The sequence below is a fragment of the Psilocybe cubensis genome, chromosome 9 (assembly GCF_017499595.1).
Source record: "Psilocybe cubensis strain MGC-MH-2018 chromosome 9, whole genome shotgun sequence".
Classification (NCBI taxonomy): domain Eukaryota; kingdom Fungi; phylum Basidiomycota; class Agaricomycetes; order Agaricales; family Agrocybaceae; genus Psilocybe; species Psilocybe cubensis.
The window spans coordinates 2869396-2891407 of NC_063007.1; the positions used below are offsets into that span (position 1 = coordinate 2869396).

General features: G+C 43.9%; 6 protein-coding genes across 6 annotated transcripts; 1 reads left to right on the plus strand and 5 right to left on the minus strand.

Annotated features, from left to right (window-relative positions):
* Positions 1 to 1667: 1667 nt before the first annotated feature.
* Positions 1668 to 2547, plus strand: JR316_0010303 (uncharacterized protein; the record flags this gene model as incomplete). The annotated part of the gene is made up of 4 exons (XM_047895972.1): positions 1668 to 1777; positions 1846 to 1898; positions 2014 to 2360; positions 2440 to 2547. The coding sequence occupies 4 exons, from the start codon at positions 1668 to 1670 to the stop codon at positions 2545 to 2547; spliced, it is 618 nt and encodes a 205-aa protein (XP_047745691.1).
* A 177-nt stretch (positions 2548 to 2724) lies between these two features.
* Positions 2725 to 3341, minus strand: JR316_0010304 (uncharacterized protein; the record flags this gene model as incomplete). The annotated part of the gene is made up of 2 exons (XM_047895973.1): positions 2725 to 2950; positions 3013 to 3341. 2 exons carry the CDS (start codon positions 3339 to 3341, stop codon positions 2725 to 2727), a joined length of 555 nt encoding a protein of 184 aa, XP_047745692.1.
* Positions 3342 to 4789: 1448 nt separating this feature from the next.
* Positions 4790 to 5494, minus strand: JR316_0010305 (uncharacterized protein; the record flags this gene model as incomplete). Its single annotated transcript, XM_047895974.1, has 1 exon — positions 4790 to 5494. One exon carries the CDS (start codon positions 5492 to 5494, stop codon positions 4790 to 4792), a length of 705 nt encoding a protein of 234 aa, XP_047745693.1.
* Positions 5495 to 9690: 4196 nt separating this feature from the next.
* Positions 9691 to 10044, minus strand: JR316_0010306 (uncharacterized protein; the record flags this gene model as incomplete). The annotated part of the gene is made up of 1 exon (XM_047895975.1): positions 9691 to 10044. The coding sequence occupies one exon, from the start codon at positions 10042 to 10044 to the stop codon at positions 9691 to 9693; it is 354 nt and encodes a 117-aa protein (XP_047745694.1).
* A 318-nt stretch (positions 10045 to 10362) lies between these two features.
* JR316_0010307 (Versatile peroxidase VPL2) lies at positions 10363 to 14233 on the minus strand (the record flags this gene model as incomplete). Its single annotated transcript, XM_047895976.1, has 20 exons — positions 10363 to 10830; positions 10908 to 11012; positions 11073 to 11172; positions 11232 to 11505; positions 11575 to 11706; positions 11755 to 11781; positions 11846 to 11963; positions 12229 to 12247; positions 12574 to 12598; positions 12657 to 12795; positions 12852 to 12928; positions 12983 to 13028; positions 13084 to 13153; positions 13205 to 13250; positions 13302 to 13336; positions 13388 to 13633; positions 13686 to 13826; positions 13888 to 13946; positions 13999 to 14126; positions 14179 to 14233. 20 exons carry the CDS (start codon positions 14231 to 14233, stop codon positions 10363 to 10365), a joined length of 2310 nt encoding a protein of 769 aa, XP_047745695.1.
* Positions 14234 to 15609: 1376 nt separating this feature from the next.
* On the minus strand, positions 15610 to 19816 carry JR316_0010308 (uncharacterized protein; the record flags this gene model as incomplete). The annotated part of the gene is given in 8 exon segments (XM_047895977.1): positions 15610 to 17371; positions 17415 to 17425; positions 18028 to 18147; positions 18200 to 18223; positions 18279 to 18365; positions 18418 to 19021; positions 19036 to 19073; positions 19703 to 19816. 8 exon segments carry the CDS (start codon positions 19814 to 19816, stop codon positions 15610 to 15612), a joined length of 2760 nt encoding a protein of 919 aa, XP_047745696.1.
* Positions 19817 to 22012: the final 2196 nt, after the last annotated feature.

Consider the following 22012-nt stretch of genomic DNA (forward strand, 5'->3'; position numbering starts at 1 on the left):
GACGGTGAGTTTGTGTCAAAATTTTCGCCGTTGGCGGTTGGCCACCTCGGCCCCGGCCACGACCCTTGAGCGCGCTCTATTTATACTACTTTCCACAATTTAAATTATATGGATAGAAAGAAGCCAACTGCCGCGAGCAGCGATCACCACGTATCTGTGTTAATCCCGGACTCTCGGAAAGGAAGTCTGAGCGACAGATGGGGCTACCCTCTAAATCTGATTCACCCATTTCCGGGCGGCACGATAAATTATTCCAGTTACATATTTGTGGTGGTCAGCGGTTGTGATCGTGAAAAAGTTACGGTAGCGACTTCGATCGTGGAAGAGGCGAGGTAGAAAATCGAGTTGTCTCTGTATTCCAATTTCGAACTGCGACCACACCTCCTGTAAAGGAGGGTGCTGTCAACGGCTTCGAAATGAAAGCAGCCCTGCGTCTTTTTCTGCACATTCCATTACGCATGTGTTGGATGCGAAGTGTAGCCGTCGGCGCAGTCAAGGTCCATCGATACCACCACTGTCATCGACTTCCGGTCGCTTTACTCTGCAAATGGGGCGCCCTAAATATAATTAAAAGTCTTTTATGTGAAAGCCATAAATCTTTCAAGGATAATCAAAGCGGAGATCAACTTTTATATTTGAATATAAACCAACCTCTTTACTTCATCGTGCATTAGTTTGAAGTGCTAATGAATAGATATGGCTGTATTTTAATAGATCCATTCCAGTCACTGTAAACCATATCAGCGTACTTTTAGAGACTCACGCAAGGCATATTGATATTGCTTCATAGATGGTAACACACATCTATAAAGACCACCAATAATTTCCGTTAATGGTCCATTTAATCGTTGAGATAAAACTTAAAAGTTGCTACGGAAAGTACGAACCTGGTGGCGTAGTAATAGAAGAAGGATCCGAAGTTCTAGAAACTTGACTTGATCAAAGCACTACAAGCGCTCGCAAAACTTATTCCAGTACAGGTTCAGAGTATTGGGAAAGATGCAATTCCACACGTGTTCGGTCTGGTCACGCTTTTGTCTCGCAGGAGTCGTAGAAGGTGCTGGAGCGACTTCCACTAGTCTTTAGACACCAACCATCCTGAAAATAGGAGCATAAGCACGCGCCTCCGACTTAATAGCTTAATCAAAAAGCTTACCGCAACGCGAAGCGCATAAACATTTTATCACGTTCTATTCATACCATGCTTATAAACCTTTAGCTTCATGCCCACTCATTGCCCTCCACGGCCAACTTCCGCTTTCTCACTCTGGGAGTCAGTAGTCTATGCACAATGCCACGATCCTGTGTAACGAGCCCCTGCAATGCGTAAGGTAAGACATGCGCTGGGACTCATGACCCATGGTTTCCTGGCTTTCGCAGCAGCGGCTTCAGCACCACGGGAGACCGACCATAAGTTTGAAATTGGATTCTGGAGCGAATTTCCATTGAGTCAATCGACTAATATAACCCATTCTGTGGCGCGTGGTATCTATATAAAAGGAAAAGCTGCTATATCCTGTGAGATAATTCTACTCAAATCGACTTCGTCCCACTTGCCTGAAGCATAGCCAAGGTCACATTCGCTCTCCATCTTGCACTTGCATCAATACATAAACAACGCTCTGAAGAAAGCAAATCCACACAGTCAGCGATACAATTTGCATAGCATGCCCATCGTCAAAATCAGTACATGGCAGGTCTCCGAGGCGCACATCGCAGACTCGACCCTCTGGACGTCACTCGCGCAGGAGATTGGTCAGGCGCCAGGGTGTCTAGGGTATGTAGTCACCCTGGCCACCAAACCTAATCAAACAATCCATTGACATTTGCTGTTGCATTTTTTAGGGTGTACTCTGGAATCGCTGAGGAGGATGGGAAGAGGTTCCACAGTTTCGTAGGTGCGCCTGTCTCCTTGTTTGTTCATTCGTTCTTCATCCTGTGATTCATTTCTTATTCAACCAAATCTTCCTTTCTCTCCGACACCCGCCGAACTGCACTGAACTGAACACACAGTATGGGAATCCCTCGGGCATTACGATTCCTTCAGCAACTCTCCAGGCTTTGGCACGCTCCTTACTGCCTTCGAGCAAGTACGCTCTGGGCCATCCCAGTCGTACTTTGTTGCATTTAACCAGGATTTCATCCCGGCACTTAGCGCACCAACGACAGAGATCCTACGAATGAGCATTCTGGACGGTAAGTCCACTGAGGATCTGGAGAGCATTGTGGGGACGATCAAGGGAAGGATCGACTCTGGGAATGAGAAGTTTGCGCCAGTAGCGTGGGGCCCGATTGTCAAGAATCAGGAGGGTGAGGACGGGAAGCAATTCTACTTGGTCATTGGTTGGGAGAGTGTCAAGGTTAGTCGCATGTGTTATTTGGTTTTGAAGAGTGCGGTTGATTAATTGGAATGTATTTGAATTCGGATGTGTGTATTAGGCGCATGTTGATTTTGTGACGGAGGCATCATTTGTGCCATTGATTGATAGTTTGAAGGAGACGGCGGCGCTGGAGATGTTCCACTCGCATCTGACGAGGAACGTATGAATGTATAACGGGAGGGCCCTTGAGATAGTCTCAGCAGGCCCGAAACAAGGACGTAAATTATAAGACATGCAGAATTGATTAAATCTCATTGATACTTTGGTATAAGAAACAAATGTCCTGCAATTCGTCATCGTCAGCCAAGAAAATAACTTGAATGAATTGGAAGAAGACGCACAACTACATCCTCTTGTCCGCTGTCCCGATCTTACGCTTCACCTGACGCGCCGCTTTCTTTTTCCCTGACAGCTTTCCGCTCCGCGCTTTCTTCTTCTTAGGCTTGACAACTGGTTTAGGAGGATTAGTTGGCTCCGGCAGTGCACCGCGCAGTCTTATCCGCCCGTCCTTCAACGTCTCTGTGATGATGGGGCTTGCAGCAGGTCTAAACTTATGTTCCTTTGAGTATCTAGTATAACATGAAGCTGAAGTTGAGATAATAGTGACGTATGGACAAAAAGAGATATATACCGAGATGCATAGATGATCTTGGGCTTCTTGCTTTCCTGCCACGATCGACGCAGCAAGAATCCTATCCACAGAAGTGCCGCCAAGAAGACGAGAAGAATTAGGCGCTTACGAGACGTGACTTCATTGTTGCCTTGCGCAACTTCATACTGTTCGACCTCGTCGTCCGACGGTAACGACGAGGTGTCCCGCGAGGATAGGGGTTGTGAATCTTCGTTCGAGTCGAAGTCATCCTCATCGTAATCATCTTCTAGTTTAATAGGATCTTCTTGTTCGATGTCCAACACATCAGCAGTTTCCGGGCGTTTTTCGTCGTTGTCCGATTTCGACATAGGTTTTGGTGGTTAACGGGGGCAAAGGGTCCGATGACAACCTAGTCACGCGTAATGTCGGAGATTACATCGGACATGAATAGAACCTCGGGATGAGCTGCCGGGGGGCGGCCCACTCTGCCTTGGCATGACTTTCAAGGCTCGTGCACCAGAACGCGGAAAAAGAAAACCTAGTACGTAGAATGGTTTTCCGTTCATAGGAGTGGGTGTCCCAAACAAATGACCAAAAAATGGAGACAAAAAGAGAGAGACTCGCAATGCTTTATTTCTGTCAAAATTTTGAAGAGAAATGAGTTGAAAGTGCTTGACAATATGTACGGATTGTCACAAATACAAATTTTGTTAAATACCGTGTGAAACGAGAGGCTAATTTTCAAAAATTTCGCGCTGACGCGCGTCCAAGAAGTAGTCTACATAAATATGTATCTGTTACTTTGTCTGTACTCTGAGTTTCTATAATAATTTTTGCCTGGGTATCATGTAATGTACATATAATTCATAATATTACCCGAAGAGCCTCAAAAAACCAAACCAGAATGCCCGTCGAGCGTGAATTGAATGCGCAAGTGCGCAAATGTGGCTGTGTTACGGCACCTCGGCTGGCAGATAACATTGAGCGTGGCAGATAACATCCAGACGAATTCTACTAAATTGATTGCACTTACTCAAAATTTAAAGGCACTGATGTGTATATACGCTTTCTACATGCTTGAATATATAATTTGAAGTGAAATCCATCCAAGGTTTTATGGTGAAAATTTTGAAAAGGGCAAGCTCGGGTTCTGCCGGGCAGATAACATGGCAGATAACATACCCACACCTATGATCGGTAAACCCGTAAGCGTAGAATGACCAATCTACATACGGTGAATACTACTCCACCATGGACCAGAAATGAATAAAATAAGTGTTGCCTGCTTTCCACTATGCCATCTGGCCCCTGAACCTCTCCGTCCGTGTCTCCCCCTGTTCCCTAGTCTCTCGTAGACAGACCATGTACTGTTCCCTCCCCCATCAACCTGTGTTTGGAAGTTGCAATCAAACTACCCACAAAACCCACAAACGGTGGATATGGGAAAATACTGTTATTGGGAGTAAGTGGCTAGGACGCTGTATTGTAATGACTAGTGTTGTGCAATGAGGCAAATTTTGGGAAAATTGTGTTGCTCCTCACAGTTTCGCTCACAGCTCGCCTAGCTGTGAGCAAGGAATTGAATTGAGATGCTCAACTTGGTTATCCATGTAATGTTACAGAGGATTTTTCACGATTAACAAACTTATTGTCAGACTAGAGCCACTTCGGTATACACAAGGTGTAATTCCGTTGGTGTATGACTAGAGCCACTTCGGTATACACAAGGTGTAATTCCGTTGGTGTATTATGCATAGGCCTTAACATCGATAGTGTATAGCATTGTTCCTCTTCTAGCCAATACAAGCTACATGATTCAGATCGTCACTGTCATCCAAGTCGCTGCTTTCCCCCCATGCAGAACACTGCCTTGTTCAACAAACCCTGTGTTCCTGTACAGTCGTATCGCATCGTACTGGATGTCGTGCACAAGGAGCATCAGCACTTTTTTTTTCTGCTTCTTATCCTTTTCTTGTACCGTATCGCAGCTCTCATTTATCCCAGAAGCCTCTTCACACTGCTCGTTGCCTTCGAGTTTCGCCTGTTCAACGACCTCCATCGCTCTTTGCACCAACGCTTTCCCGACACCACGCCCCCGATGTGCTGGGTGCACCCACATACCGACCAGCATGTACACGTCGACCTCACATGCTCGCACCTCTTCGGCAATATGTGGCGGGTAGGCCGGGTCCTGCGGGTGACCTGCAAGCATGATGGGAAAAAGAACGGTTAATGTACCGATTGCTGTTTCTTTTTTGTCATTTTCGCGAGGAGCTGACGGCGTTGCTGTGTGTGTTTCTGAACCGTGAAACAAAGCCAGCAGAGTCTCCCGTCCGCGTTCGTTGACCCTCTCGGCCCACGCATCATCTGAGAAGGCTGTCTCGCGCGCGTAGGTGGAGCCAAATGCCTCGGGGTTTGTGAGCAGTGCGGCTAGGCGGACATATTTATAGAGACTGAGGAGATTTGACGTTGAGATAGTGACGGGCTTGGGAAGGATGTGGATTGCTATCGATTCCGACATGGTTTGAAAAGCGGATGAGGCACTGGTTTTGGCCGGAGACGTTTTAAAGATCAGTTTGAAAATGAAATAACAAAAAATTAGAGAGTAGATGGCTGTTAAAGGGTATGCTCATTTCAATTGTATTCTTATGATTTTCGAATCAAATTGATTGCTCGGACTTCACATCCCGATTTGCTCGGGGTATTGGTTTAAATGTGATCTGCATCGACAGCTAGCGTTGCCTTTGCATCGTCCTAATCTCCTGCATTAACTGCTAGGCAGGACCACAATAGGAAATCTATGTCTCACAGCTCATAGCTCATGCAGTTACATACCTATATCCAACTGCATTTCAATTCAGGAGATACCGGGGGCCATGGGAGCTTTTGCTCACTTGCTCTCACTTACCACATGCATCAGCAAAAGTGCTCGGATCCCCAAATGCCTTGTCAAGGCATTTGGAGGCGTCCAAAGGCCCCAATGCCCGAAAGGCATTGTGCGGTTCGTAACGAGAGACTCCGAAGACTGAAAGGCTTCGAATTATTTATTCCAAGGAAATGATTTAGGTAGTACTAAATATAGCCAAATCATTTGGTTAAAATTTGAGAGTGTCCGTAACATTTAGGCAACATTTGGGAGTCCCAAAAACATTTGGCAAACATTTGCCAGTGTTTAAATGTTTTACACTGTTCACATGGTTCCTTATTTAGTGGATCCCTCAGATTATCATAGCAAGTAAAAAGAACTTGTTGCATTAAGAAAACTTATACTACAACATGACTCCAAAAGGTACAGAGAAGCGAGAAAGTGGGTAAATAACAAAATGATGCTGAGATGATGTCATCAATAGATGTTACCCATGAATTATAGGAGCTACTTTGGTTGCATGATGTAAGCAAGGTGTGTGTGCAGAAGTGCGCATATACTCACCTAAAAGTTTGGGAACTAGTGAATAATTATATACCAAGCCGGATATCCAGTAGATCTAAGGCAGAAGGAGAACGGTCTACGGAAAGGCAGATACATGGTCAGTTGAGGATGATCTAATCAGAAAGGAAGTGGCAGAATTACCTGTGAGTTAGATTCAGCTATGATATACGAAGACTTAGAGTTGAAAAGTCCAAGCCCAAGTCCCACCAAGCGTCGCCGGAGTAGTGAACATGAGAGTATGTGGAAAGAAAGAAACGGGGGTTGAAAGAGATTATTATGCACAAACAAACAAATATTTGATCTCCGATTCACTCCGATTCATGCTGATCGCATTGTGACTTCGTTGACAGTCGAGAAATTGTACAGACCGGGTGACCAACTGTACAGAATTCTAATTAGAACTAATGTGGCTGTATAGCCAGTAAATTTTGGTGTGGATGAATTATTTCATCAGCATTTGAAAGTCCTGTAAACATTTCTCATAACCGAAGTGTAAAACCAAATGTTTTGTGACCTCTTTTAATTTTGTTAAATGATTCCTTCAAGGTTGCACAGTCTACGAATTTTTTTTTGTAAATTGTAGTTACTAGAAATTATTTGGTGCTTGTTTTGTGCTTCAAAAATGTTTGTGGGGCCTCCAAATGACCACCAAATGATTTGAGTGTTCCCAAATGTTGCCCAAATGTTTTGCGTGACATTACTGTGTCACGTAAAACATTGGCATGCCTTATAAGGCTCCCAAGGCATTTGGGGGTCTGGTCACTTTTGCTGATGTGGAAGAGATCAGAATCGACGTTTTAATCATATCTGACGCGGACGTCTTAACCAGTTCCGATCTAGGGAACTGGTTAAATCAGCCTTTCGTACTCAGACGGCGAACGTCCGAGGTGTGAGTCGCGAAAGTGTGCTGAAACCGCTGGAAATACAACGGATAAACAGCTAGGTCAATAATGCCTTTGAGGGCCCTCTCAGAAAATTCTCCATCGGCAAAAGTGACCAGACCCCCAAATGCCTTTTGTGCCTTTTTAAGCAGGTCAATGTTTTGCGTGACATGTTAAGTCACACAAAAACATTTCACTGAAATTTGGAGGTGCACAAAACATTTGGAGAGCATTTGAATGCTCCACAAACATTTATACACCTCAAAGTTCAGTACAAAATATTCCATGTATTTACATTTATCTCTTAATGATTTGTTTGCCATAAAACTTGCAGAGAACAATTGATTAAAAATAAAAACAAAGAATAAAACATTGAGTTTAACTTTTTGCTGACACAGATGATTAAAGGGCTTCAAATATGTTCAAAATGATTTAGGTACGAGAAATTTTACTGACCACACGTAATACCTATGACACTGGCAGGTTGTTTCCAATACGACACCATTGTCATAAGAATTACATGTACGTGGGAAATTTAACTTCAAGAAATATAAATCAGAGAGGCCCGTCTCCGATGACAAATTAAATCGGAGACTGAACATCCGTTTTGAGCATAAGAATCTGAGACACGCCCAAGTCGCTTTCTTTCTACCCTCTCATGTCCACCACTCTGACGACAGCGCTCTCTGGTTTCAATCAATACTGCTATGCCTCTTTCTCTGCATTTCAAAACTGTTGATAGAGCTGAAAAGGTGAAAGACATGCTCTCATTTTCATCACACAACCCTAACTGACTGTTTTATACCTTTTCATGGCATGTTCTTTCTCTGCCTTGATTATTCCTTTCTCTCAAGTGTATCATATAGCCAGATACACATTCTGGTCACCTTATTGGTACGTATATGCGCATATATTTTAGATCTGCTTGACCGTGACTCATCACAAAGTAGATCTCGTTGGACGGTTGACACATCAATTCGATTACGTGACTTCGTAACGCCGCCCAGGTTGTAACTTGAATCCATTTTCTCTTAGTCATTTCTATGTAGCCTTTGTTGTTCTGAATCTTTTCCAATAATATTTTTCATTGAACTACTACATTCTACTGTGTGAATACCTAAAGTGGCTAATAGAAGTAGAAATATACAAAATATATCATTGTGTCAATATTGGGTGAACTCTAAATGTTTTTGGGGCTCTCAAAGGCAACTTGAATGTTATCCAAATGTTTTTGGGTCTCCCAAATTTTACCGAAATGATTTGATTAAATTTAAATCTAGCTAAAACATTGGTTTTTGTAAATAATTTATAGCCTTTCAAAATTCCGAGTCTCTCGTTAGTCAATCTAAAAGGCCATTTGGGCCTTGGGGCATTTGGACGCCTCCAAATGCCTTGGCAAGGCATTTGGGGACTTGGTCACTTTTGCCGATGTCGAACTGACATGACTCTCCTATCGTTCGAATGACAGTTATCACTAACGTATGTCTCTTTCGTCTTGTCCCATACGGCATGCCCTTTTAGAGGTATTCATAGTCGACGCCGGATTTATTTAGACCATTACTGTCGGAAATACATATTACTGAAAGTGAATAGTAGGGTCTTGTACGTGCATTGCAGGCCTTTCGAAAGTTAACTCGTATGAAGGGTAGTACACCATTCCTAGCCTACTTCAAAGGGTGGGAGAACAGGCATTTCTGATACTAGCAGACCCCTGTCAATATGGTCTAATCTGTGTATGACATGTATAGGGATATGTGGAGTCGGGAACCGAATTCGAACGTACGAGAGACACTGACGGGAATTTTTGCGATTTATAATAACTTTTAAGTATATTTTGAGAGCTTGAATTGTTGATGATATGTTTTAGCATATGATAGAGAAGGTTATTTTTTCTCAGTCCTTGCACATCTAATCTTCTAAGTTGCAACGTTAAGACATTTTTTAGCACTGAATGTGATGCTCTTATTGTAATGAACATCTTACCGTCACCGATCCCACGTTCAAACTCGTCATACTCGAGCTCATTCAAGTGGATTGCGCCCACTCAGCCTTTCTCCCATCTTAATTCTACCACCGTGTGTTTATTTTCCTCATCAATTAGAAACAAATACCTTATAGATAAAATGATTTCACTCTTTTTACTGCAGAATCAAGTGGTTGCTGACATTGTCGTATTTCAAAGTCCATGATCGATAGTATACATTCCAATACGGTAGGGTATAGTAGTAGGGTCCTGTGCAATGTCCAATGGGAATAAGGCTGATCGTGTGTAAAGAATGGCGAGATTTACAAGGTGACACGACGAAGCTGAAGAAAAGGAGAGATGTATCCGGGTTCCAGCCAGGAGCATGATACTTTGAGAAATGATGTAAGAGCAGATAAAGAAGTTAACAACCATGCTTACATTTAATACGAAGGATCAACGTCTGGAACCACTTTGTTCATTCCCATCCCTCCCGCTACCCACATGGCCTTGCGCAAGGCGAACGCAAGCCAAAATAAAAATACCACAAAGATAATAAGAGCGGCCCTTGCAAATGGTGATGGTGTTCTTATTCGAAAACGCGGGTCTGAATCGAAGGGAGGGATTGGGTCCCGACGTATGCGAGGTCGACGTGGAGCTTCCTCTTCTATATCATTCTCAAAAGGATGGTATTCCTGTTCAGCCTCGTAAGGAGGTGGGTATGATGGAGACTCGGGGCGCGACGATGAGGGGCTATATGACGGCTCAGTGGGTAACAGTTCGTATTTGGGTGCCATGGTGGTTGGAGTAGCAGAGAGCGTAAATACGACGCATCGACAAACCGTCGTTTCTATGTTTGTTGTTGTTGGAAACCCTCAGGTGATTGAGGGACATGGATCATGTGACCTTCTGCAGAGACGCGTATAGGGGTGGCGCGTTCAGGATGATCTAAAATTATAGTTGGGTTGAATTTTGGGCAAATGAACTGGAATCTTTGTGGAAGAGAATTGATATATGGTGATGACCTCCGAGTATGACAAACATGGTATGAATGGGAATGATATAAGAGAATACTGAAAGTGGAATGAAATGGGGTATCATATAATGGTATATCTTTACCATTCTCCAATAGGTTTCCCAAAGGCGTCAAATGGGAACATTGCAATGGCAGGACCGGCAACAATAGTCGAGTCGTCGAACCTCACATCATTGATGTTATCCCTGCCCCGTACAACGCTGACAAAGACAGTGCCCCTAGCAGCGAGATCCCTTGGAACTTGAACGAAGTACCTGCGTCGATTCTCTGAGCCAGAGCCCTCAGCATGTTCATCTCGCTCAATAATGACCGCAAAAATGGTTTCAAAACCGACCAAGAACGCGGCATAAAGTCGTTCTCCATCATCATTTCGCGAGTATGGGAATGAGATCTCTGCTTCTTCTCCAGGAATCAATCTAGGTGCGAGCGACAATCTTGGGTAAGGATGAACTCCGGGGGGAAGTAGCCCGCGATTTTGACCAGGCATTGAATCGAAGTCGAAGAAAGACGTAAGGAGAGTAAGCACCTGATTGGGCGTGAGAGGAGTCTATAATTTTGATAGTAATAAGTTCGTTGCAACGTCGGCATCCTCAAGTGGAAGCGGATCTCTGAGAAGTAACTTACTTCAAAGGCCGTATTCCAAGGGTTCTGCTTGCGAACGGATCCATTGATCCAAGCAGCTTGACGTGCCTCTACCGCTAGAATGGATGCAAGGACTGTAATATACTCCTATATGTGGAAAATTATGGAATTTAAAAAATGAAAGAACGCAGTGATTACTTTACTTACCCTGAGTTCAAAGTAGTGCAGTCCCCCGACATAAGCACTCGTAGCTATAGTCGCTATAGCTTCACTAATGTCAACGAAGATACGGACATTATCGAATTCGCTGTAGAAAACGTTTCAATCAGCTGTACACAATTTGCATGAGTAGAGAGGAATGCTCACAATCTGTAGTCGCAGGCTTGAACCCTGTCCCTTCCGGAAGTTGTAACTGCGCTCTGAAGGAATTCAACGTGGGCACGTTCATGCTCCCTGATTTGTTCATAGCGTCCCCTAACCCAATCTGCATATCCTGCCGCCCTGAAATCCTCTGCGGAGAATCTATTGAGACCATTTTCAAAGAACGCAAATTCAAGTTGGGACAGGAGAAGCGCGAGGTTAAGGTATCCGTTGTCGGCCTCGTTGTTGTTGTTTCCCCCGCGCGATATCAGAGTCGTTGCTGCACGAATCCAGTGATGAGTGTGATCAACACATTTCATGACTCAAGTATAAAATGATCGAAACATACGTATGTAGCTAGCTAAACGCTTAAAAAGTCCCCCCGAATCACTCCCCAAAAGTCCTCGAGGAGAAGGGACTGATCCTGCAATACCATCGACAGGTCCTGCGATTGCTCCATTGACGTTGCTCTCTACACCCTCTGTATTGAATTATCAATATACATGCATCCTCGTTTTTTCATACGTACCTACGGTGGCCCTGCGGATTGACGGAACTGACGAATATAATAGGTAAGAACAGTGTTATTGACCATGTCAAAATATTAATCAACGACTTACCGATAGTTTTCAGAGTTGTATTTGTGACGGGAGATGCCGGTGGAATCACATTTGCCACCGCAGTAGTCGCGGCTAAAGCAATTGCCACGAAGCGGCCAAGAATGGCTGATTTCATAGTCTGTTGTGTTCAATGATAGTGAATAGAATTAAAGATAGTGGGTATGAGCAAAATAGTTGAATGTGCACTAAGAAGGTCGCATATGCTTAAACTGAATCATAGCAATGCCTCTCGTTTATATACCAAGGTGGCTGACCCTATGTGGCTAACTTGGGCGCCTGGGCTGACTTCAAATTCGACTTCGGTGGGGGTAAAAATAGTGAAAAGTCTATCCTTTCATGTATATTTGATCGCATCCTGATTCGGCATAACGCTTTGTGCCTACGTGTAGTCTCAGGCGAGCGCTGATGACGATATAAATTGAAGTATTGTTTGGTTTCCAGAAGCCATTGATTGGGCTGGATGTGCTACTCCTCTCGGACTTTAGCTCACGCGGATTACATCAGAATCAACAATAAATGACAATCTATTTCATGGTAAGGGCAGACCGTTACACATTTCATAAGGATACAAAGAGTGGAGTAGATCTCGATAAATAGAAAAAGACTGGAATATGAACTCGAGTCACACTTCATTCTTATAATAGTGAACCTCTTAGGTGAGCTGGGGGCTTAGTAAAATAGAGATTTGATTAGATTTGGTGCAATGCCAGTTGGATATAAATACTTACATCTGGGGGACGGTGGTGGGTGGGCCTAATTATCACGGACGCCATCAGCGACGGTATTTGAGACAACAAAAACCAAATCATACCGGGTTGAGTGGCCAAGGATGGGAAGGCGGCAGTAGCACATGCTTGCTCAATGTCATCCATGGTCTGTCCTGGTGGGAGGGTGGCGGGTCCTCCAGTGAAGGGGATGGCCGGAGGAATTACTTCGGAGCAGTCGATCAACTATATTTGAAGGATAATTAGATGGCAGGTTGACTTTTGTGGACTAATGTACAAACCTCGTTCTGATTCTGGCCCAAGAGAGAAAGCTTGAGAACGGCTTGTCCAAAGACCTGAGCCATCTTGGCCTGGTTGTCTAATCACTCAAGTGTAAGAAATTAATTAAAACATCGAATGAAACCTGACTTACTAACGAATGATTGCCACTCGCAATTAGTAGCGGAATCACGGGCGAGCTGTATAAAGTAGGATGAGTTGAAGACCGCAGATATGCACAACCAAATTTAGTACCAGGTGGTCAGACTGCAAGCGGACAGTGCCGGGAACTGAAGTCTCGACCTCTCCTTGAGTTATTTCATTACTGCATATAAATTAGCTCATGTCTATCGAGAAAGATTGAGGATCGACACACCCGGGGCTTATCGTTCCGCGAAGTTGGACGTCAACGAAGATTTGTGCTTTCTTGAATGTTAATATCTAGTTAAACGCTATGAATAACGTTTACTTACTGTCGAAAATGTCTGGAGTTTGATCGAATGGAACTCTGTAAACGGATCAGCATCATATTTCTTGTATAGGTTTACAAGCAACATACCCTTCCATGTTAGGTACTACATCATCAGCACCAGCAACACTGTGAGAGCCAGCAATGACGGCCACAGTTTCTTCAGTGGAGAATCCGAGTTCACCGAAGCGTTGGAGAATTGACTGAACACTGTCAAATGGTTCTGGAACCAAGTTTGGTGGGGATGCAGCCTTTGGGGGTGCACGTCCCATGAAGAATGGAATCCGAGGAGCACCGTTGCATTGGACAAGACTGACTGCACCAGCCAATTGAATGCTAAAGTCGTAACCATAAGTAACCGATTACCATTATGAAGGAAAGAACTTACAAGTCTCCGGCCGACACAACGTCGGAGTGCTTGATTAGGAGTGGGCCGAGAGCGTCAAGAACATCGTCGATTCCCAGGTTGGCGTGGAAGGTCAATTCCGTCTCGTTGAAGGTTGCAATAGAGCCGTCGGCTCCTCCACCACTGAATGACACGATGCTTTAGCTTCGAGACTTAACGAGATCAAATCCATTTGATCACGTACCCGAGAGTAGGGGAAATACCAATGGCATCGTGGAAAACCAGACGAAGAGCGCCGTGAGCCTACCAATGAACATCAGAAAAGAACGGCGACGTAAAAATATTGAGAACTGACTCCATCACCGCACTCGTTCTCGAACAAATTCTCCTTGAGATCTTCAACGACAGGGAAGAGTTTGCAGCACGCAGCGTTAATGGCAGTATTGACACCGTCAGGGCAAGTAGTTCGCCTGGTCCTCAAACCTACAAACATATTTAAGACATAAACATTTCATTGAAACTAGATAAAACATACCATTAACGAGTGGTAACGCCAAGACGAGAGCGGCGAGAGCGTTTTTAAAAGCCATTGGTATCGAGATATCCGAAGAGAAGGAAGATAGACTGCCTTGGCTTTGACTGCACAAAGTAGCCTTGCTTTTATACCTTCATCTGTGAGAGGTAAGGCAGTACCAGTGAGAGACCATAGACAACAAATTGACACAGCCGATTCACGAGTCATCATTTTCTCAAATCTTGGGAGATATTAAAAGACCTATGTGAGATCAATGTGAGCATCCCTTGCCCTTGGGTCGTTGTCTTCACATACGATTTATTTCTGTCCATCCGCCGTCTACCTAATTTTACTCTTGTAATTAGACTGCTTAAATTTAGATGTTCTTTTTTTATACTTTTCCGTGACTCTGTATGGTCTCCCTGACCCCAAATAAACGTTGATAGCTAACCGTAAATCTGCTAAGAGTGGTTATCAGTATGAATGATAACCGGCTTCAGTTTTACTTGTACCTGACTAGGGCATTGTACTCTGGCTTTGCGACCTTAGGTCCTGTTCAGCAGCGACTATTACTAGAAAATACTAAATAGAATTGAGATGACATCAAAAAAATATGACGATGTACCACCTGACAACAGATCATTTTGCTTTTGAGTTCAACCAAACGACAGAGCATGCCACATCTGTGGGACATCCCGATGATCCTTGATCCTTACAAAGAAACTTTCTCGCTCCACACCCGATGATAGTGTGAAGTGATGCTTACTCGCAGCATAGTATATCCTTGGCGGCTTTCTTGGTTGCCGCGCCTATTGCAACTTTCTGCAAAGGCCCTGAAGGAGCGTCCAATCAGTATCAAGAAAGAGAGGATATTTTTAGTTGGATATTGTACTTATTTTCATCCATCTTTCAATGCCATGCCACAAGGTTTGGGCGCCGTGGTCCTATAGAACTAGTATCCATTTGTTTGGTATAGAAAAGTTGCCACGCTGTGGTGTCATCGTGAGTTTTCTGAGCCGACAGGTATTTGTATATCCTTTCGTGAAAACACAATACCCAGAGGGACGGTAGCGACAGTGACGAGTTTGTGTACATCTTTGCCTATATGTCTTTAAATATCAAAGGATTTCCGGCTTTCCACGCTTATGACCGAACCGAGGGCATATCAAGAGAGGCGGCCCCGAGCCGTGCTTGAAATAAGCTAGAGGAAGCATCCAGAAGGTCTGCCGTGAACGTATGTGGAACATAGAACCTGTGTCGTGCAAAGTTCCACTTGAGAAAACGGAGCCCAGTCAACGGAACCAAGTAATACTATGACGATGATTGGTTATCGTATTCCCATCCAGGTAAGCATTTTACCAACAAAGCTTCGTTGTGTGACCAGAATATATCTGCCTCCGTCCACGCACACGATGATACCACCGTTACCGTTATTGTATGAGCGATATCTAGTTACAGTTGGACATAATCGTATCTTTTAAACAACCCCTTTCTGGCCCGAATATACCCAGGGTTAGCTACCAGTACAGGAGGATATGAAAAGTGCAACTCCAATCCATCCTCTATCTCCATGTAACGAGTCAGATATTGTATAATGTCCTCCTCTTGATCCCGCAGAAAGTCAATGTTGATGCGCTTGAATCGCTTGGCTTTACCTTTATCAGCACTCTCCATTCTCTTTATAAGAAAATCTATGACATGTTCATCTAGGAGTCGACGAACGCTGCCCAGGTCGATGCTTGTCAACTGAGCCCAAACGCAATGCCCGCTGATATCAGGGGTCAGCATTTTGATGCTGGCTGCGGCAAAGTCAACGGGGAAATTCTTCATCGTTCGTAACCAAATTGCCTGTTCGTCGGAAGGTCCTCGCCGGCAAGATGTACTTGAAAATCGCTCCATATTCGGAGTAAGCAGAACAACATCCATCCAGTCATTAAGAGTTAACATCTGAATATTTACGGTCAATGCCAAAATATCGGTATTTCGATATTGAGACAGAAGCGCGATGAGGGGGGATCGCCTAGTCATCGATGGCCGAAACAAAGTATGAAAGACAATGGATCGCAGAAAAGGGAAGTGGACGGTGTTAAACAGAGTTGGGAGTGCGTGAGCAGCATCAACGATGTCAAGCGATTCCAGATATCGCAGTGATACATCATCCCCAGAACATTTGGCATCCGGCGTGTCTTCAACGTCGACTGAACAGTGCCTAAGATTGCGGCACCTCGAAAATAAAGTATACGTTTCATTGATAGTGAGACCTTTACTTTGCCATGAATTCCGCTGATCCGGGATTTCCAAATGAGTCAGCCGGGACCAGTCGATGTCGAGCAATGGTATTTGGAATGGGAAATGGTGGAAATGCAAAACACGAAGATTTGGTGTATCAAGTAGGTTGCTTGAGGTCCATAATGGATCATGAAGGTGGCCCCAGCCTTGCCAATGCTCGACGAATGAGATGTGTAATGTGTTGAGTATGGGAACCGCCGAATACGGTATAGATGCAAAAAAGGTCGAATAATCTCCTGTTAGAATCGTGAGCTCAAGATTAAACCACCGGGATGAAAAATCCAAAATCGTCTCGAGGTAAGGTTTCAAAAAGATTTTGGCATCGAATGGGTATGTGAGTGTTGGATGCAGTGAAAGCGAGAGAGGACACGATCCTGAACGGAGAAGCCATGCACGTATCGAGTCGCAATGCTGAGCAATCCTGCAGTTAAATGCCGAGAGATGGGAGCCGTAGCTTTGTATGTCTTCCAGACTATCGGTGGCTGGAGGGACGATATTAATTGGAAGTGGAATGTGTAATGAGGCCCAGAGACGCGGAGTCCGATAAGCAACGATTTTCCACCGACGACATACCTGACAGAGCAGGAGCGGTGCATCAAGAAGATGCATAAGAGCATTGTGACGCGTAGGAAGACAGAATAAGAATATTTCTTGTAGAACGTCGTCGGGCAAGCAACGAAAAGGCGTGAGTAGACGACGGTGGTAAAAGATAGAACTTTGAAGAAAACGTCTCTTCTGTTGTGCATCATTCAGAATTCCTTGAATATGTGTCATTTCCGCCATGAGTTTTTGTGACGTTGAAACGGGCTCCAACATCATGTCTTCAATGTAAACGCGCTCATGATCCTGAGGAACATAGTTGGTCCCCAGTTTTTGCGAAAATGGTGTCGAGAACGATGTCTGAAGATTGAATGGTTCCGATGTACTAAGACAACAGTAGTGATCAATGGCTTCAGAAAAAGACTTACCATATATCAAGCTAAAGGCGATATATGAGTTGCAAGATACGAAGTTCTGTGGATATTTGGCGAGAATTCAATGTCATCGAAAGTCGGGATGGGTCAATCACAGCACCAGCAGTGGCTGTGATGTTTGTACCTGGCAAGAACGGCGTTACACAAATAGATAAGATAAGATAAGAATTGAGAAAATCACGCCAGTTGGCTCAACAGCATTTCATGCATGCAGCGCCTACGGGAAAGCACTGCGTTGTAGATATATGTATTGTTATGAAGCTTCGACATGAGGCATTTTCTCAAGAAAGATAAGATTCTACTACTGGCAGAAATAAAACGCAGTATCGTTATTTAAAAGTAATTGTGTTGGAATCCTCTCATTGTCAAGAATTTAGTGGAATCCACGAGGTAGAGAATGACAAAACTTTACAGGAATAAACATAAATTCCATACCACACAAAAGCAAGAGGAAACAAAAAATCAGCATGTCAATGTTCCCGCATCCATCAGCTTTGTGAAATTACCAGCATCGACTGTCTGTGACCAACCATATCCCCCATTTTCCATATTTTCCCTGCCAGGAAGATTCATTAAATGAGGATCGGTAGGGGAAAAGGTATATTACCCAGTCAGCGCACGAAGTTGGCCCATTGTAGTGAACACCATTGATTATTGCCGGCGTCGTACTGCACATCTCTTGCCAGTTATCCCCGTTTTGAAGGTTCTCCAGCGGTGCTTCATGGCGCTTCAAAGGATTGAATAAGTATTTTTATTTACTCGATGACTGGATTACTTACGCGAATTCCAGGCTCAACACATCCCTATGCGATGAACTTCAGTTCATAGAAGAAATCCACCTCAGGATACTTCTTTTACCTTGTCTTTGAAATAGCTCCACCAAGGAGTGCAGCTCGCCTCGCTGGAATCAACCTTCCAATGACCTGTAACATGCCCACATATTCTCTATTAAAGAGTTTTTAGAAGATATGTTCGCTGAAAGAAACAGAACAATCACCTCATCTTCGCAGCTTGTAGGCATCCATTCTTTCCCATGAATTTCAATCGGTTTGATGTAACACTCCTGCAATGCATTGAAACCGGATGCGACATTGGTCAAAACCGCTGTATACTCTCTCACTCCATAACGTAGGCAGTTTCGTGGCTGAAGAGCCGACCAGGTAATCTCCCGCCTTTGTTGTGCCTCTTCCTCTAGGTGACGTTTCTCTTGCTCCGCCTTATCCGCCGCTTCACGGTCCCATTGGATTCGATCCTGACGCATCTTCGCTTCCCTCTGTTGATGATCATGGATTCTCTCGAGCAGTTTGTCGTGCCATGACTGATAGTAAACTGTGTTCAGCATGAATCCCAACATCAGACCAAAACACAGTAAGATAATTGCTGGCGCGCAAAGCAAAGCAACTTGATGTTTGGCAGATTTTGTAGTGACTCTTCCACTGTCTCCAAGAAGAAAGCTCCTCTCTGTATATGACTGTTGACCAATCACCGTTCTTGCTTGGAAATGATTCCTCTGGGGGGATGCACCATCTGAATAGGGAGGCGGTTGGGCGCTTAAAAGGTTTACGTTCAACCGAGACATCATTTGGAGTTTCGGTAGAACGCTGAATGGACAAACCTCATGTTTCCAAGATATGCAGCACGAATAATATTTAACTAGAGAAAAAATTGAGCCTATTTTTTGCAGGTCGTGGTGGATATCAAGTTGGCAACGTTATAAGAATCGGACGAGCGAGTGTTTTCGGACCTTGAGGCTGCAATCGGATTAATAATCAGTGTCACATGACGCTAAACACAACACGCGTGCACTAGAGTGCACGAGTTGGTCAGATAGGGGCAGCGAAAATATGAAGTTTATATGACTGGATGAAAAAGATATGTGTATTATTACATCGAAGGAATTTTCATGAATTAAAACAAATAATAAGACGTCCAAAGTATGCCTATACATGAGGGAAGTATGATACCCAGTCAATATCTACAAATGCGCTAGTTGGGAGCTCTCGAAGAGATATAAAAATGAGTACAACAAGGATAACACGAGCAGAAATGTAAACAACAACAGACAATAGGAAGAGGCAGAAAATAAGCGATTTGCTCGTGAATTCGAAGAAAGAAGCAAATGAAAGGGTTGCTAGATTATCGACCTTCATGCTGGCCCTCCCAGAGATCAGCACAACAACAGGAACATTGAATATTACTAACGAACATATTCTCCATGACCACATTTCCATAATTGTGGGGTATTCGAATGTCCAAGCTGTACAATGGATGACTCCAAATACCGTTCCAACGAGGACCATAATGTAGGAAGCAATCACTGATGAATATTCTTCTATTTTCGGTGAATAGAACGTTGGAACGCGGTTTGCGCCTTTGAAATAAGTGAGGTTGACCATTTCGTCAAAGAATCCAAGGAATTTTGCCAGAGGTTGATAGATAAACATAGAAACCACGCTAACAATTAAACCGTGTCTTTCCCTCCTTGATTTCCAACAACGGCTGAGTTTTTGAATCGGCAAAGACAAAATGTCGCCAAATTGTTCCTTCAGATATATGAATATGCACTTGAGAAAAGGTATTGAATAGTTCAACGCAGAGGACTGTGTGTTATAGAAGCCACCATGGTTCGCAAACATAGGACGATATTGGTCCGTTGTTCGAGGTAGTTGAAAACTATCTCCCGGTACCCATGGCTCCGATTCTGGAATTGTAGGTAGAGGAGGAGTATATAGGGGCGTAGTATTTCGTTTATGCAGAGTGTGTGGGGTTCGTTTCAAATATACGGGTACGGGGCGTCCGACTCCAAGAGGCTTTCTCCACCAAAGCGCGTAAATCAACATGGTGAGCGGTGCATATGCAAGAGTCCCAACCTCCAACTTTGTCAAAGTCAATTGACGACATACACGCATGATGCACTGGATAATAAACCATGTGCTTTGCATAATTACAACCCCCTTGGAGAAGAAGTCGCCTTTGCTTTTGTCATTGATGTCGTCTGCTGTTATCTTAGGCCACTTCACTTTGCCTTCTTTCTCGAGTGTTTCAAGTTCTTCCTCTTCAAGGATCCGTACAAAGGTGCCATTATCATAAAGAGCAAAACCACCCATTATTAGAAAGAATCCATGTGTCATAGTCCACCCTTTGGCTGTTAAATCATATGTGAGTTTATCCTAATATTATAACATTTATGACGCACATTTATGTCTTCTTGCGATTTCGTAAGCCCCAAAAAACTGACGTGTAGCCCAGTAAATGACGAGCTCTGGCGTCAAAAGCATAAAAAATACGATGGCAAGTCGTCGACTAAGCACGCGGATACTTCCTTCATTCGCTGCTGGAATGTTGGGATGAATGGCAACCCAGGTACAGGCGATGAGTGTGGCGAGGCAACTTGTTATGATATTCCACAGCGACCTTGTTGGGACCGCGGTGGAGTCGAAAGAGATAGCTTCAATTAAAGTGTCATTCATTTTTCAGGTAAATAGTGTCTGGAGCCAAAGGTTAAGCTGAATATGCAGATTGTGTGCTGCTGTGAAAGCGATACAAAATCAAAGAGCGAAGGTGAAAGCTTGCTTGTATCTGAGCCATATGCTCTTCAGACTCAGACTTTAGGGGTCTGATGTCCTATATGGGGAATCTCTTCCAAGAACCCATACTTTCGAGTCAAAAAAGCGGTGTGTATATCCATGTCTATAACACTGCCTCGAAAATAAAATCATGGCAAGGTAGACATTGGCACTAGAAGGTGCAGCTAAATAATGCGGTGGATGGCAAATGGATATGTCGGCAATGGTCGTGAGAGTCGGAAGAATTTTTTAGACGTCAACTGCTATGAGTTAATAGTCTTTAAATGCCCTTCCAGTCACGTTGTACTAGTCTCTGCTACCCTATTAGATTGTCCGAGCTTCTGGTAGCAAGGCGGTTCCATCAACAAAACTTCTTACTGCTCTATATATGTTCATTACAGCAGGTGCAGCCGACCTAGGTTTAGGAGATGGAAATGAGCAAAAATAGCTCATATCTCAGCCAATCCCGTGTTGTCTGTGCCTTTTCTCGTGGCGACAAGTTTTCTATTAGCGCTTGGTGAAGTATCTAGCGCCTACCAAAGACTGAATGGGGTAAGGTGCGGTTAAATTTATTCCTTTTTTGGATATGATTTATCGAATTCGCAGGTCTGTTGCGAGCGAACTTATCATGAACAATATGTATTACCCATTGATATGAACTATTTTAGGACCTAAAATCTCCGTCAACGAAAGCACAGCACGTCAGTGCATCATCTTCCATGCCTTTATTATTTCCAGAACCTGACCATGCATTTGTGACCCACTGCAATGTGAATCTACCTGACAAGCGCTCGAACATTCCTCAGACAGAATGAAGATAATATATTGACAAGACAATTTGTAAACCAATATCGAAAATGTGGAATAAAAGACCAAATTCTCCTCAAGGACTGGCAGTTGAGTTAATATGCGACTTTTCTCTTCCCTACGGTAATTATCCAACTGACACTCAAAAGAAACTTTACAGAGGCATCGTTCGATGGCCAAACCAGTGGTACGTCATCTAATCGAAGGAAGCGAAAACAC